This window comes from Plectropomus leopardus, chromosome 12 (genome assembly GCF_008729295.1).
Source record: "Plectropomus leopardus isolate mb chromosome 12, YSFRI_Pleo_2.0, whole genome shotgun sequence".
Classification (NCBI taxonomy): domain Eukaryota; kingdom Metazoa; phylum Chordata; class Actinopteri; order Perciformes; family Serranidae; genus Plectropomus; species Plectropomus leopardus.
In genome coordinates this window covers 9,836,904-9,854,382 of record NC_056474.1, presented here as the reverse complement: position 1 = coordinate 9,854,382, position 17,479 = coordinate 9,836,904, and the positions used below count along the sequence as shown (strand labels likewise).

Genomic DNA, 17,479 nt, shown 5'->3' with positions numbered 1-17,479 from the left:
TTGCGAAACAGACTACACGCCCATCGGGCCGGTCGTACTATCTCTTACAGCTGTCGTTTCACTCTTTGACTTCGCAAAGGGATTGTACAACTGATGCTGCGTTCACGACACATCGGACTTACTACAACCATCCAACTGTTGCAATGTAATCTTAACAGTATATGCTGGCTAGGGTAGCATTATGTTATGTTTGCCCTGCATAATGCACAGCCGTCCGTTGCCACCAACAATTCATAACTGAGCTATTCAGCTTCGTGCTAAAATGACATTCAACAAACAGACCCACCTCAAAGCACCCAAGCTGCGCGGCTTTTATAAGCATAAGCCTGTTCAAATGTAGATATTTCTTTTTTTATTTTCAGATCAGATCAAATAAGACAAGTCTTAAATCACTCCATCCTGGAAAGGTCACACAATTCAGCAGCTTAGGACTCAGAAGCAAGAGAAAATGTTACTTAAGATCCAATACTGACAAGCTCATTTTTTTGAATATAGGATACATTGCATAGGATACTCTTTAAAAACAGAATCGCAATACATACAGAACTTGGCCTGGGGTTAAGATTTCAAAGCATTTCCAAAGGGCAACTGTATTTTACCATTTTCTTCTGGGACTTGACCACAACATACTCATGACACTACTGACGTCAGACGTGCGTGCGATCATTGTTACATCACGTAGCCGGCTCACTACTTCCTTCATACTGCGTGTGATCTGAGGCTCTGAGAACTCCTAAAACCTCTTTGGGTTATTTCTTTATTGGCGATCCAAATTGCAACACACACCTTAAACAGGTAAGAGTCAGTCCAGCCCACAGTGGCGTAATGATGGTTTTATCTAATGTCAACACTGTAGTCCTCGCTTGATTGTTTTATTTTATTATCTGGGGTGTTTCGGTTATGTGGCCTTTGATTAAAATGTAATCTACTTCGAAAGAATATAACTTAGTATTGCACAATAGTTTAAGTGTCTTACAATATGCGGAATGGGTCGAGCTATTTAGGCCTATAAAAGGATGTGCCCTTCATGTGTAACCTCTGAGCAGTTCATGTGGTATTAACATCAGATCTCAACAGCGAGTTATCAACCAGCTTTGGGTACGAATTTAATCTGGGGGTTTTTATTATGTGGGTTAAAACAAGCTTATTTACGACTGTAATTTGGGTTTAAAGTGAGGATTTCACGTGGATCTAACAATGAATGGACCCCTTATACTGAGCTAGCATGCTATATGATACGAATAACATCCGAGTTGCATTAATACTTTTCTTGTTTTTCTTTTCATTTTAGTCAAGATGTCTGCTTATGAAGAGAATGAGTCCAAGTTCATGCGAAAAGCAAAGGAGAATCCATTTGTCCCAGTGGGTGAGTACATCTGGTGCCCAAATTGTTATATAATGTACAGTTAAATTTAGCTAACACTAAAGTATGCTGCTTAGTGTTCTCCACTTTTAATACTTTTTTGTTCTTAAAGTTGTCAGACTCTGACTTGGTTTTAGTGAGTCTTCTGTGTAAATTTGATCTGTGTTTTGGCTCCTTACAGGAATGGCTGGGTTCTTTGCCATCGTCGGGTACAGACTTATGAAGATGAAAAGTCGGGGAGACACCAAAATGTCAGTTCACCTGATCCACATGCGTGTAGCTGCCCAAGGCTTTGTGGTTGGAGCCATGACTCTAGGTACTTAGCTTGGATCATATATGTGTTTCTGACAAGATCGTTGTCTCAGTGTTTTAGTTTTCTCATAACCATAGTTCTTTTTTTATGGGGGATGTTTATTGAATCCTGGTTGTTACAATTGGTTTTGACTTAAACTCTTTTAAATCATTTTTTAAAGAACATTTATGTTACAAATTAAAGAAAAAAACAGACAACAACAGTACTGATAATAGACCCTCTGCCTGTTCAAGGCGGCATTATCGTGCCATTATGCTGCCTCACTGTTTTGTAAAAAGGGTACAATTGCAGAATGGCGGGGCAGAGTCTTTTTGTCTTTGAACCAGCAGGGGAGCTAGTAACAGCCCTGATCGGGGTCTATTTAAAAGGGACAGTTGGCAGGACGGGATTTTAGACAGGACAGGTCAGGTGTTTTGATGGTGTGTCATGCATGTGACCCACCGTGGGAGATTTAAAAAGCAGTTTATAGCAATTAGCAGCTAACTCAAAGAAGAAGCACAGAGGCCGTCAAGGTCTGCAAATTGGGAAAACAGTGAGGTCCAGGAGAGGGTACGGAGCAGAGGCCACCATATAACAGGGACAGTAACTGGTTGTTATCGTGGTTATTGTTCAGAATGTGCTGCCGACATGTATGTTACAAGTCACACCAGAGACTGACGCTGTTGTGTAAAATGTCACGTCTGCCACGCCTATCTTGTTGGCATGCTTTCTAAAATGACATATGAGAGTGGCATGATGCCGCTGTGGTTTGTTTCTGTGTAAAAATGCAAAGGCAGCTTAAAAAAAAGGGACTTTGTTGTGGCCCCTATAGCACAATCTCTGTTAAAAAAGGGCTACAGTAATCACAGAAAACATGAGTAGTTTGGACTAAAACAGTTGTCCATATAAAGGTCTGGATTTTGGCTTTTTACATCATGGTGATTATTACTTGTCAATAATAAATTATTTTACATAGATGTAAGGGTCATGTGTAAAATGTCTTTCTGTTTCCTTGTTTTTAGGGGTCCTGTATTCCATGTACAGAGAGTACATTGTAAAACCCAGAGAAGAACAGAAAGCAGTGCAACACAAGTGAACATGGACTCTCACTGACGTTTTATGTCCCTTAATATTACCTCATATTAAGGTGTGTAGAAAGTTTATTTTTACAAATGTGTCATAATTTTTGTATGCACACTTCCCTTCAGTAACTCACCTACACTGTAAATAGGTTTAAGTTATTGGTTAATACTTTGTATCCTTTAAGTAGCATACCAGAGGCTCTAGCTATCACTTCTGTATTGAGAAGGAGGTATACTGATCTCAGCTGTTTTAACACTGGTTAGTTACTCTCTGTGTTCAGTAGCTGGTTTGAAATCTGTGTGAACAGGTGACATGACAAATTGAGTTTGGTCGCCTTTATTTTAAGGGTATGTGTGAGTGAATATAAAAAATTTGACTAGGCTAAGATTTTAAAATAACCACCACTGGCAGGTAGTCAGATGTTTTTTTGTTGTGTTTATTTTATTGTCTCACTCCTGCTATATTATTTTATGTACTGATGTAAGGATTTTTGCCAAATAAAAAAAAATTGCACCTTAGCCCACCTTTTTAAAAAAAGGGTATCCCAATGCATTAGGGATATGTTAGGGCAGGCTTTGACAACATGTGATCTACAAGATAAGGCCAGTGCTTTCACATTGTTTAAACAACAAGGATACGAATGGTTTGTGACTCACCACTGATCAGATTATCACCAAAAACAAATATATAAAGTAATCAAGTGGAAATTGGAAAAGAACTAAAGCCATGAAACAAAACCATAAAGGTCTCTTATCGAAATAAAATGTCAATAGCCCATATACACATAGACTGTAAAAGGCAAGTGTTTCCTTCATATTTTTATCATTATGTTGCGGTACACAGGGGTCCAATGTTTCATTACAAAATCTTCACAAGTCTTCATGAGACGCATAACTTACTAAGGTTCACCCACAGACTGTGCAGTTAACATCATCATTTATCCTGCCTTGTGATGTGCTAAAATAGATGCCTTGTTTAGTTATTTACAAAATTCAGTTTTGAATCTTGTGCTCAAATACAGTGCATGTTAAATTTAAAGTTTTCTTTGATTTTGTTCTGGAAATAAAAATGAAGAGTCTCATAATTCTGAAATTCTGTTGTGTATGTTTTGAAAACTCTCCAAATTGAACTGATTTTTTTCTTTTACTGTTGTAGCTTATCCTACATATCTAACTAAAATAAATACATTCAATACAATAGTAAGCAGTGAGTCTGTGTTATAACACAATACAGTTCAAAAGCACCACAACCTACAACCTCCAAAACAGCCCCAACAGTTTCAAACACCACTGCATCAAAAGATGAACATTAAAACATTCACGATGGTACGATTTACTGAAGACCGCATTTGTTTTAGTGAGGTTTATCAAAGGTCATTCTCAACTTTGTCTTATATGGTTGGTCAAACTTTCTTACTAGATGCAAATTGAAAACTGTTGTATGTTCCAAGTGCTCACTTTACTGTGCATCAGTTGATGTCCTAAAAATTAAAACAATAAAACCAGTACACATTTTTGAACATTAACCTGTCTCTCCCATCATATAAAACTGATTTGCTTCCCCTCACTGATATCTCAGCAATGTTTTGAAATACTGTAGTGTCCCACCCAAAGATCCTATTTCAACAGGAAATGGATGACATCCATTTAACAAGGCCAGATGCTCTAAAATGCTGTGTCACCATGACTTTGGACTGTGAGTGCCGTGACGCCATTTACTTTTTTATCAGGTTTCACTGTGTAGCCTACCTATATCAAAATGCAAGCGGAGAGCACAGATGTCACCTGTGTAGTGTTTCACAATAACACCTGAGGATGGTGTGTGTAAGCATGACTATGCCAATCATGGGGCTTTTTATCACTCCTCATTCATTGTAACATAATCTATTCAGCATCCTCAGCGTTTTTCCTTACCTCCAGATCTGGGTCGATGGATGATAGTTGAAAATCTTTCACAGGATTCACTATCAAATGAGAAAAAATATTTGACTTTTCAGTATCTAAGAATATATATGGGTGGATATTTTAAATAGGATATAGCTACAGCCAATATCTGTCAGCCTAACTATAAAAAATAAATGTGCTATTGTGTGTTTGGCATGACATGGTTGAGACTGAAAACCCCCCTCCGAGTCTATTTACCTTTGGCAGTTTGACAAAGGCTGCTTCATGGAGTACATTGCCCTCTCGTGGTCACGTCGGACACTGGTTTCCAACCTGGGGCTCCAGGTTCCCACGAGGAGTTGCCAAAGCTTCTCAGGGGGTGAGGAGGCCATCTAGATTTTAAAGGGTGAAAGACAACTTTAAAAAAGATATATATATATATATAATATATAAATAATATATAATATATATATATATACAGTTGTCCTTTATTTCAGCATTTTATTCATTCCTGTGAAGAAAATGAAAAGAAACTAATATTTTTAAAGTTTGGATTATTATTTACAAAGATACAAACTTGGACAGAACACTTATTTATTTATACACTTTTTTTTTTTTAAAAGGTGCAAAAAACAGGAAAACTCATCTCTTGTACATTAATATTAACAGGAAATAATCTGTTCAAAATTGTTCCAAATTGCTTATTTTACAGAGAATTACTACAGTTCACTATTTGAGTTAATTGTGCAGTTTGTCTGTTGTTCTGTAGTTTTTTGTGATGTATAGAATATTATATGAAACATCCATAAAATCCATCACTTAGTCAGCAGTTGTCAGTTTCTTTAACGATAGAAAATATTTTAGACAGACCTGTAATCTCAGTTCTTTGAAACCATATCTTCAGTATATGCTTTTAACCTAAGGGATAGCACTTGTATATATATATATTCTATATGATGTTTTTTTATTCACAGACAGAAATTACATGAGTCAGCTTCTACATTTTTCATCATTCTTCCAGGAATTGAAGTCTCTTTCTAAAATCACTCAGTTTATTAAAAAAAAAAAAAACTGTCAAGCTTTTGTGAAATCAAGTTTTTCTCCAAATCCTCTGACTGAATCCACTTCATCTATATGAATGTATCCATGTATTCTTAAAAAAATATGTGTGTGTGTGTGTGTGTGTCTGTGTCTGTGTGGGTTTTTTTTTTATATTGATGATGTTATTTATACTCTTCATACATAGTTGTAGCAATCAGATTGCTTTACACACGCTGTTATAATTTACCTGATGGTTTTAATTATGGCAAAAAAACTTAAATGTTAGAAAGGAGGTCTCTTAAAGAAAAGGTTGGGAACCACATACACTTTTTTGACATGAGGTGACGTTTAAACAAATATCTCCTTCGCTGAAATTCATGCGACAAAAAACGTTTGTTTTTTTTTACCTTTTGAACTGTTGCTCACCGTAAAGATATTCAAAAGTACTAACATTACAGTAAAACCAAATCTACCTGCACATACGAAAAGCTTGAAAACACTCAGTTTAACGTTAGCTTGGAAAACTTCTTCAGTCAGTAAAGAGCTGTTGCACCTGATGCTGTTAACTGTTAGCTAACTTTTCTCCTCGTTTCCCGCCTCATTTAATTTTCTAACACTATTTTTCAAATTAGCAAACGATAGACAGCAAATCCCCCGGTCTTACTCTTGTTGTGTGCTGTATGTTGTTGACTGGCTCTTGAAAAACGGACAAAAAACGTTAGAGTTGCATACCTGTGAACTGACGGTTGCAGGTACATTGCAGGTACTCTTGGCTCCATGACTACATTCTTGCTCTCGCGAGATCTTGTTGCAAGTCTCTGAAGTGACGTTGCTATGGATACAGCAGCGTCGCAGTCAGTGAGGAAGCTAACAGTTTATTCACCTCCAGTACAAAATGACCCCGACAGCCTGTAATTTGTTTACAAGTGCGGTACTTGGATAAACGACAGGTGAGCTACGTTTACTTGCTTGGTCTACTATTCAGTGAGAAGTTGGACGACTAGAATTACAGTTAGTGATAGCAAAGCTGTTAAAAGTAAAGTATCATAAACATCAACGTTACCTTTCGCTAAAGGCTCCTCACGTTATCATGCAAATATCAGTCAGTTTAGGTCCATGATGCCAAATTTAGGTCAGTGGAGTCATTATTTATAGACTAACCTTATGCCTGACGGTATTGGACTCACAACGAGAAGTTGGTACTTAACGCAATGCCATCTCCATGAGCTTTAAAGGGAAGGACCTATTAGGAATATCCAAAATTTGGAGCATTTAGGTCTATTTGGTCTGTTCGGAGAAAATTAAATAACTATGGAGCTAACACTGACATTTGGGTGAAGGTAATGATTAGGGACTGTTCTCTATTTATCTGAAAAAGGGTGTAACTGAGTTATTTATGAGTTATTTTTTTATTTTGTTTGTTTTTTCTTTTTCTCAAACCATCTTCAAAACCAACGGGCAGTTTTGGGGTTTAGATGATATTTAAAATACAACCATTTAAAGTTATATGTGTCTTCCCTAAGCTGAAAAAAAAATATGTTGCTAATCAGTGGGTAAAAAATATTTTACATGCCTCTGCACCACCTCTCGCCCCTAATAAATAATGAACCGTCCCTTCAGCTAAAACAAATAAGTGATAAAAACTGTACAGCTTAACTGTACTGTAGCCTTCAAATCCAGAGAAATGTCCTTGTCTAAGTGTCTATGATATTAGTATATCCAAAATCCCATAGTCAAAATATTGATTCCCTTTGTCATTTTCCATTCTTATAAATTGATTCTTCTCTCCTTATGCTATAAATCATAGATCATGGAGAATGACGAACTGAATGACTTGCGGCTTCAGTTCCAAGCGCTACAAAAACAGCAGGAGAAAAGAAAACTTGATAGAAAAAAGGAGAAATACGTCAATGTCAGTGTTACCCAAGATGATTTGGATCTGTTTAAGCAAGGTAGTCAGGAAGACGATGTCGAACCCAGGTGAGTCCTTCAAAGGCTTAAATAAATGTTTTCCCTCAAGCTTAAATTATTTTGATACCATTAATAAGCACACATTATAGATTCTACATTGGGAACAGTCATCACCTGAATGTGAAAAATCATGTTTTATACCCGCTGTAGACTGTTACAGAATGAAAATCAAAATATGCTGGACCAGCTGAGGGAGCTTAAGGACGAAAATGGTCGGCTTTTCAAACTTCTCAGTGAGAAGGATTTTGAAATTAAACACCTGAAGAAGAGAAGAGAAGAAGAACGACTGGTTTTAGCAGGTATAATACCGTAACTTTGCACCGCAGTAATTTCATAAAGGCAACACAGCTTCCATGTGACTTATCCACTCATCCACTTAGGTACATCAGGTTTGGCAGGGGATGTCGCAGCCACCAAGATTGTAGAGCTATCTAAGAGGAACAGAGAGCTAACTGCTGAAATTGAGCGAGAAAAGATTAAATCCAAGCAAAACAGCAACAGAAACAAAGAGCTTGAGAAAGAGGTAACAGAGTTTGGATTCTGATTTATTTTGAGGAAATAAATGAATTAATAAATAAGTGTATTCTCCTTTCTATAGCTGCAAGCAGCTTTGGTGCACTCTCCACCTGGGCAAAAGGTTGATACAAAGTCACAGGATAAGAGGTCATCCGAAGACTGTGAGGTAACTATTGATGTGAAAGAGGATATTTTTAATGTCTTCCTCACTTTTGTGATAACTACTCAGTCTGAATCGTGTATCATGTGTTCACAAAAGCAGGAAAATCCAGTGGTGAAATCTCTGCAGGAAAAATTAGCTGCGGCACAGCTGAAAGTGACGGAGTATCGCAACCAGGTTCAGTCTGTCAAACAGGAGTTGAAAGTAGCTCAGAAGGTAGTATCTTTTTTTCCTGGTCCTTAAGTGACCATTTGTCTGACACTAACTCACTCTGCTTTATGATGAAATCCAGAAGCAACTTTTGTTTTCTTGCATATATTTTTCCATGCATTTCTTGCATACATGTAGTTATATATGGTCTGTATAGTTTATACTTTATATGAAGTTATATATAGTTAAAAAAATTTAATTATTTAAAAATGGAAGCAAATCAATTATTTCTCAAAGGCTGATGGAGAAGGGGTGGGATTTAATAAGTTTTTCCCACTTCTTTTTTGACATGCCTGTATGTTTGTGTATATTTACATGTTCGTTCTTAACATTTTTACATGTTCAAAATAAATTTCAATTCAATTCATGTCTCCACGTAAGCAAAAAAAAAACAAAGAGAAAATTCTTGATGAATTAAAGGCAGGGGGGTTGTGTTTAACAACCACAACAGAACTTTTCAAACGCTCACACAACTCATGCAATATATATACACGACTAGTTTGATGTGTACTTCCCAAACACATTCACATTTTGAATCCACATAAACAGTCTCAGGCACAAACAAGTAGCATGTCTGCACTGTTTATAGCTAATATTTGTATGATCAAAAATACTTTGTGTTTTGGGAAGTGCTGAGCATACGACTGAATAAATGAGATTTGTATTATACTGCATAAGTTGTGTGAGAGTTTGTAAACAAATGTTTGGACCCCATTCACTTCAGTTCATCAAAACTACTCTCAGTTTTTGGATTCTTCATTTACTGGAGGCATGCAAGAAAAACAAAAATGTTCTTCCAGAAGTAAGTAAGAAGTAAGGGTGAGTAATTGATATAGAAATGGTCTTATTGGGGGTTAAGTATCCCTTTAAGTCTCACTGCTTAGGCTGAATATCAAACATTTATATGATTAATGATCAGTGCCTTCTGTATTACAAAATATGAGCTGTAGGTTTTGATCAGTGAGGTTGGAGAGGAGGTCAACTTCCAGCAATTACTAAGCTGTCCCGGGAGCTTTAGAGGTCGCTCTCAGCAGATATTGGCTCTTCAGACAAGGGTAAGCTAAAACATGATCATTTTAATGTCCTTCTTGAATTAAAGTTATCAAGTTCTTTACAGATTTAATGAAGTGTTTTGCAAAGTGTATAAGATAATAAACATATAAAAGAAACCTGAATTCAACGTTAACAAATCTGGGTACTGTACAATAGGTGCGTGACCTTGAACAGCAGCTGAACCAGTCAACTCAGCGAAGACAGCCAAGTGTCCTTAGTGCAGAGGAAGAGTTTCTGGGCGTGGGGGTCCTTCAGAAAACCCCTCCTCAAGAGAGGAACTTCAGCTACATCCGCACCATCGAGAAGGAGAAGAGGGAGGCGTTCGAGGTGTGTATATAATAACTGTTAATTATTTAAAATCTGAATTTGTTGATGAGGTCTTGCTTTCCTTTCACAACTGCCCAGAGGATCTCAGTGGACTATGAGGCCCTCCTGAAAGACCACGAGGACGTAAAGAAGAAGTTGGAAGCCTCTAAAGCCAGGAACAAATCCCTGTCTGCTGAAATTAAGTCTCTGAAGACCCACATCTCCACTCTCCTCGAGAAGGGTAAACATGACGATGAGCTTGTGGATGCTCTGCTGGTAAGGCATTAGATAAGGCTTTTATGTAACAGGAATGTATTTCCTGTTGCTCTGTTTGTGAGTTTAACAATGTTGAGCGCGTAATATGATTTAATCTGGTAATTTGTGGTTTGGGAGCAAATGCTCCATGACAGGCATGAAATGTTTTTCAAATGTTAAGGTTTATTAACTACACAATTCAGTTCTTGTTACACAGACCAGACAACAATAATTAATCAGGTATTTCACATCATATTTACAAGTTAACCTTTTGAAACCTGGAACTACATTACTTTTCTTGTGCTGCTTTCAGATGCTTTTCACAAGTATTTGAATCTTTGAAGCATTAGCAAATTGGTGCAATTTCTTTTAAAAACAAGGCAGAAAGGCAATGAGCAACTAGGTAAGAAATGATCCACCAATTGCAAAAAATCTGTAGATTTAGCAATTTAAAAAAACAACAACTGTATTTTTAATTATCATAATTACATATGTACATTTATGTTACAAATTTATGTTTGTTTTTACTTTCCTTTTAATTAGCATTTATTTATTGACTTCTTCCCATGTTTTTGAAACAAATCAAGCCGATTTCTTTGGGTTTTAAAGGAGTTAAAATAAGCCACACAATTTAGAAACAAGGATCTTCTCTGATAAGTTCAGTTCGTCGTAGTGGGGTTAAAAGGTAAAAGCAGGACTGATTACCCAAGGCCCCAATGGGAGGGGGGTGTTAAAAAGCCTGGAATAAAAAGCTTGTTGTTGTTGGTTTTTTTGATAAATAAGTGCCATAACTAAATTGGTTGAATAAATCTTTTGATGGACTCAACTTTGTGTAAGAAATAGTGGTAGCTCTTTGAGGCCCTCTAACCCCTTAAAGGCACAAAATAGTTTAGTTGAATGAGTGACTGCTTTTGCTGCTGGAGCACTAACGTAAACTGTCAAGTCTTTCTCCGTGACAGGGAGAACAGGAAAGAAAGGAAAGTGAAAGAAAGCAAACTGACTTTGTAAAAACAAATCTAAAGGTGTATGAGAGAGACATGGAAGATAGAAATGGCAAGGGGCCTACAGACACTGCTTATACATAAGGCCCAGAATGTGGTGCTACACCCTCAGATAAGCCCATACATAGTCCTCAGCATTAAATGGCCCTTGTATCTCTGGCAGAAGCAGCAGTCTCAGATGCAGGAGGTGCTGAGAAGGCTCAGCCAACAGCAGAATGTGCAGGAGACCAGGAGGAGCCCGAGACAACAGCTGAGCAGTGAGCCCTCAGAGCACAATGCTCTTATCCAGAGACTTGCTGAGAGAGACGCCAGGATCAAAAAACTGGAGGAGGACATCCAGCAGCTCTCTGTCAAGGTATATAAAAGTCACAGAAAATCAAAAAAATGACATACAAACTCACCTTAGCAAAAATAATGTTGTATTTGACTTACAGGAAGAGGATGTGGAAAGACAGTCCAGCCTCAAGACAACAATTTGCAGTTCAGTATGTCCCCCTGAAGAGGGAGACATTAACAACAGAATAACTATCTCAGGGTATGTTTTCTAAATGATAATCATGCTAAAATTATCACTGGAGTATGAATACATAATATCACTTTAATGAAATTAGTCACAGAGGGTCATTATGGCTATCAGTTCATATGTTTAAGTATTCTCCTCTTCTGTCTCTTACACTGGGTTTTCGGACATCTTGTCTGGCAAAACAAGGGTTAATAATTCACTCTGGCTAATGAAGGACTTTCTGTACTCAGATTATTGATTTTGTTTGATGCCTAACAGCTTTGCCACAGAGGGATTTCTTTTAATACAACTGTGTGTCACCTTTTTTCCAGATTAGTTTCCAAATTTGGACATAAACTGGTGTTGCCCGCTGTAGGAAGTAGTATAGAATTCAAGTAAGTGGACATAAAGCTACTCTATTTATGCCTTTCCTTAAACATTGTTACACATCTATTCATGTACCACTATGAAATGAATTAACTCACTAAAAATAAACTTTTTACTTTAACTGAAAGAAAGTTAGTGTCCAGGCTGTCTGAAAATTTTAAGTTGACTGAATTTAAGAAGTCAAGTTGAGGTAATTTTGTAATGATTCAAGTTGTCATCTCAAATTCAGTCAACTTAAAAATTTAAGGAAGCCCAGACACCAACTTTTAAAGCGAAAACAACAAGTTTCTTTTTACAGTGCAGCAAAATTGATGTGTAATTTTTTTCTCAGGGGTCCAAGTTCTTCAAGATGTCCACAATGTTCAGCTGATGTGAGCGCACTGATGACCCAGTGTGACGAATATAAAAACATTTGTGTGGAGAAGAACCGACTCCTTGAGCTGGTTAACGCCTTACAGACAAAGTAATTAACACATTTTTTTCTCCAATATATTGCGTTTAATTTTTGAATGTCAGTGGTACATGGATTTTGTTGAAATTCACATCATGATTTCATACATTGATTCATGTGTTGCTTTGAAACAGTTTCTATTGATTCAAGCAAAATATCTTGACAAAACAAGTTAATATTCTCACCATAATACTCACCATATATGGTCTTCAAAAGCAAGAACTCTTTGTTACCTTGCTTACAGATGATGAAATCTGAGATTAGTATATGAGCAAACAGCACTACAGCTGGCTATTGTCTCATTAACAAATATTTTCTGTGAAAAACATTTGATGCTATTGTCTATCTTGAATGGGAACTATATGCCCATTTTCAAAATTCACATCATACCTTTTTCTAAGACATTCCAAAAATATTAACAAGCAATCCTCTCCACAGTTAAAGTGGTCAAATTTGTGATGTATAAAGTCTGGAGCTGTGCTTTTGATAATGAATGGTGAAAGATGTCCTAGATGACACTGAGAGCACCTGTGGGAATGTTCTGAGTATATGGAAATGTTTCTTGTTTCTGAACTGAGAACACTACAGTAGATAAAACTCATTTGGGTGTAAAAAAAGAAAATAAACGTTTTGTGGGTCCACAAATCATGCCCCAATTAATTGTCTATGGAGCAGCTCCAAATTTATACCCTGTGACATCACAAGTTTGAGAATTACTCCTCTGGATATTGGATTTGAGAGAAAGTTGCTCATGTTCCCAAATATCAATTGAAATTTACTATATGGCGATAACATACTGAAATTTTTAATTTAGGTGGCGTTCCCCTTTAAGAACTAAAATGTCAGTATTGTTAGTTGCTTGTGAGAGACGGCCACAACAAAAACATAACATGCATACGAGTTCCAGAGGTGGCAGTGTCCATATGCAGAGTTTAATTGTGGTGTTTATTTGAAGGTCCCTTTAATGATTCACATGAGGAACTCTGAACCTTTGAGAATTTTTTTTTCATTTCATGTATTTTAATTTAGCAATTTTGATGTTTTTGTGCATCACAGATATCAAATGAACTTTTATAATAAAGTGTGACTAAAATGCCACAATGTTTTACAACTAAAATATTCGATATATTTGTAGTCCATTGTATGTGCCTATTTCATGACCACCTCTTATTGCTTGGTCTTGGAATCAGCTTTATTTATGTATTCAATTAAAACCTTGACTGAGCTTTTTAATGACACAACAAATTGACCTGTTTCTTTGACAGCCTTCAGGCTCCATCAGCATATGAATATTGTCCAGTTTTTCTAAAATTCTAGTAGAGGACAAAGTAATTTTCATCCTTCACTAGAATCACAATACATTGCTAAATCTGAAAATCCTGTCATGATTTAAGGATTAGAAAAGCTATAGTGTTACTTAATCAACTTTAAATAAGTAAGTAAATCTATCTGTTCATTTATTTGTCCATCCTTGTTGCATCATTCCATCTCTACTGTCAGCATCCAGAGCAGTAGCAATATTTTTTAAATTGTATTTCTAAATATCAGACACCTTGATCTTTCAGAGAAAAAGAGATGACCCAGAGGTTTTTGGAGGTGAAACAGAAGTACCAGGAGGAGCACTGCAGGACGGTGATCCTGGAGCAGCAGCTGGAGAAGACAAAGTTGGACTCCAAGTAAGGACTCTGCAAGCAGCAAGGATAGAACTGGTATGCCAAGGTCAGTAACAGCATGATGTGGCAAACAAGTCAAGCAGATTTATTTATTTATTTTTCTTTTTTTTTCAATGCGCTGAATTTATATCTCCCATGTCTGTCTCGCTTCTGGTTATCATGACTCTGTCCCTCAGAAGCTGTGTCCCTGAGCAGCAGGGTGGCAGGAGTCACTGAGCAACAGGAAATTCATAGATAAACTATCCACCAAATCACTTTAAATTTGAAGACACTGTCTTGGACAGATGCAGATTTGTATTTTTCCAATGATAAGATGTACACCAGATAACAGAAATAATGATGCGTGGCAGTGGACACACTGCCTGTGGACAGTGCTCATTCGAACTCTCATGTTTGGGCTATACAGAGACGCTTATGTCGCTTGTGTATGTTGTCTACTGGTTGTTCATTTAGCTGGAGGAAACAGAGGCGCTGAGGGCATCGCTAAAGTGCACTCTCCACCATGACCTGCAGCTCTGCAGTGACGTGATGAGACAAGCCAAGCATGTTTTCCTGCAGGCTCTGTGACAGCCCAGACTAGACACTAACCAGGGGAACTGGCTGGTCCCTGCTCAACCTCACGTCCAGCTGAGCCCTACCTTCTCCTGTCACATGTGACAAACAGCAGCCTTCAGGAAACAGGCTCTCCTCTTCAGCCACACAAACATCACAAGGATCTCCATTTTAATCATCAGAGGACAGTTTGTGTTGGTTCCTTTGTGCGTTCGGTGGCCTCCGTTGAAGCACTTGAGTAGCAGAGGTTTTACCCTGATGGCATCAGACACATGTTCCTACTGCTTACTGAAATGTTTGATGCTGATTTTGTCTGCTTGCTATTTTATAAATGCCACTGTCATATTTTATTAAATTTATCTTCCACTGTTAATGTTAAGTGCACTTCAGGTATAGAGAGCATCTGCTTTTAAAGGTCCAATATTATACTCATTTTCAGGTTAATACTTTTATTTTTGGTTTCCACCAGAACATATTTCTATGCTTAAACGTTCAAAAAATCCCATTATTTTTCTCACTCTGTCTCACTCAATATACCTGTATTCATCCTCTGTCTGAAACTCTCCGTTTTAGCGCCTGTCTCTTTGTAACCACCCTTCCTGAGAAAGCCAGCCCTGGTCAGCATTTCTGGGTCTTTCACATCTGGGCACTCTGTGTCTCTGCACCATTATTGCAGTCGGGGAAATTACTGTAATGGCACTATAATGGCATTTTCTATCCTTATAAGGAGATCTATCTTTTCACTGGATTTGCATTGCTAAACAACAGCTTGAGTCCATGTTTACTTCCTGTCAGCTGATGTCATTTACATACACTGCAAAACATTCCAACAGGAAAAAAAGGCCCATTTATAATGTTTATGCTACAAGTTTCAAAAAGTTCATAGACTGAATCACCGTGATGTCACGCTAACAGTAAAAGTCACCTCCTGGAAGAAAACTGGCTACTGTTTTGACTTGCAGAGATATGTTAATTTGGCAAACTTGTTTATTTCTGTTGTCATTTTCAGTCATAACTGTAAGATATAAACATATAGAGTTAAACACAGCAGTCTGACCTGATGTTTCTCTTGTGCTTATTTTATAAATTGTGTTGCTTTACTACCATCATTTATCAACCAAATCTACTGGCTCAGAAGCTGAGCATTGTACTGCTGTGGATGGAGTCGCAGCAAAACATAATTTAGCAACCTAAAAAAAAATTGAATATTTCCTCTGTTTTACCTTACACAATAGTTATCAAGGCACTGTAGAGAAGCAACTGCCTTTTTGTAGCGTAAAATGACTGCTTTCATACTGTATATGATTTTATAAACTAAGCAACAGTTTTCTGCTCTGAAGTTATTGTTGAAAAACATTGTGATTCCTTCTATAGGATATTTGTGACATCATAACTTCACAAAAGTCCTGACGGCTAGTTTAAAGACACAGTTTCTTATTTCAGACTGTGTAGATTTCTTTGTGGATTAATCATTTGAAAACTTTCACAGTTTTTATATAGCTCCTTTACCTGCTTTATATGAAAAAAGAAATAGAAATATGATTTTTTACAATACGGGACCTTTAAAGTATTTTTGTAAGCAAATGAGACATCCAATTCAATCAATGAAAGGGGAACCGAAAATTTACCAAATGTTTGAATATATTGTTTACATGCATAGCTATGACCTTCATAGACATTTTTTTGGCTTTAGAGGGTTGTACGTAAATGTGTGACAGGCCAAGCCAAATAGTAAAAACCCCAGTTAAAGTTCCCCAAAACGTCAATATCCCTTTTAAATATTACCACTAATCATTCATGACTTAAAACCAGCTGTGTGGGAATAGCGGTTGTAAATGAATCTGGGCTCAAGCTGCACAAACTCCCACTGTAGTCCTCAGCACACTCCCCAGAGCATGTCACACGTATGTGATCCTAGCTTCTTAATCCAAAATTTGTGTGGATGTGCGTAGCCTGGTGGGAGTGCCCTTTCATACTAACATTCATACTAACATCCGAGTTATTTTCTTCCGATGCGGCCAAAAGGATTTCAGCAGAAACCCCCTCCTTCTCCTCCTCCTTCTCCTCTCCCTCCACATCACGCTTAATTTAAAACCATGGCTGAGTTAGTGTGCTGCTTCAAATACCGCACTATTTCTTCCAGGACCCTGTGGGAGATTGGCAGGTCCCCATTGGACTGAGCGAGAAAGTGCCACAAGACAAAAATATCAGAGTTTGGACGTGATGAAGAAAGCCTTTATGCTCAGAGTAACAAAAAACAGCTTGTGTTGAATACCTCCTGGATAGAAGGTGAGGCGCCCTTTAATGTAGTCGAGCGGGATGTGTCACTGGATGAGATACCATGAGCTTTACGACTACATGCCCTGCAGGACTGCCAGATTTGTATCAAATGTAGCAATGTGCGTCAGAAAGGGTGTTGATGGAGCAAATACTTGTCATGGTCCCTAACTGCATCTGATTCCAGGCAAAATGTTTAGCTTAATAAATTTTTGTTTGGTTGTTTTTTAAATTTGCCATAACACAACTTCATATAAAAATGTGTTTGTGAGCATGTGGAATACTTTCCCAAACGTGTAATCTGAAGCTTTTATTTTGTAGTAGTTGATAGGAATAAGGCCAATATTACCAGCTATTGGATTTCAAATCAAGCTTGTTTAATACTTATTTTACTGTATAATTTCAGCTAAAAACCAGTGTTGTCATAGATTAATGTGACTACTCTTGTTGACTTCAGTCATTTAAGAGTGTCATCACTTCCAAATAAATTACTCTTCACGAAA

The 17,479-nt window shown here is 37.3% G+C and overlaps 2 protein-coding genes across 3 annotated transcripts; both read left to right on the top strand.

Moving 5' to 3' along the window:
* The first annotated feature begins 680 nt into the window (after nucleotides 1-680).
* higd1a (HIG1 hypoxia inducible domain family, member 1A) lies at nucleotides 681-3,143 on the top strand. Of its 2 annotated transcripts, none has more exons than XM_042498503.1 (4): nucleotides 681-795; nucleotides 1,292-1,366; nucleotides 1,545-1,679; nucleotides 2,678-3,143. In XM_042498503.1, the coding sequence occupies exons 2-4, from the start codon at nucleotides 1,297-1,299 to the stop codon at nucleotides 2,749-2,751; spliced, it is 279 nt and encodes a 92-aa protein (XP_042354437.1). In that variant the 5' UTR covers nucleotides 681-795; nucleotides 1,292-1,296; the 3' UTR covers nucleotides 2,752-3,143. The 2 variants fall into 2 exon arrangements, with proteins under 2 accessions (XP_042354437.1, XP_042354438.1); XM_042498504.1 differs by lacking the exon at nucleotides 681-795 and adding an exon at nucleotides 844-1,098.
* A 4,329-nt stretch (nucleotides 3,144-7,472) lies between these two features.
* ccdc13 (coiled-coil domain containing 13) lies at nucleotides 7,473-17,479 on the top strand. The gene is made up of 14 exons (XM_042497937.1): nucleotides 7,473-7,642; nucleotides 7,784-7,932; nucleotides 8,014-8,156; nucleotides 8,232-8,315; nucleotides 8,409-8,525; nucleotides 9,470-9,574; nucleotides 9,729-9,899; nucleotides 9,978-10,154; nucleotides 11,298-11,489; nucleotides 11,569-11,669; nucleotides 11,969-12,031; nucleotides 12,355-12,486; nucleotides 14,040-14,193; nucleotides 14,601-17,479. The coding sequence occupies exons 1-13, from the start codon at nucleotides 7,473-7,475 to the stop codon at nucleotides 14,152-14,154; spliced, it is 1,719 nt and encodes a 572-aa protein (XP_042353871.1). The 3' UTR covers nucleotides 14,155-14,193; nucleotides 14,601-17,479.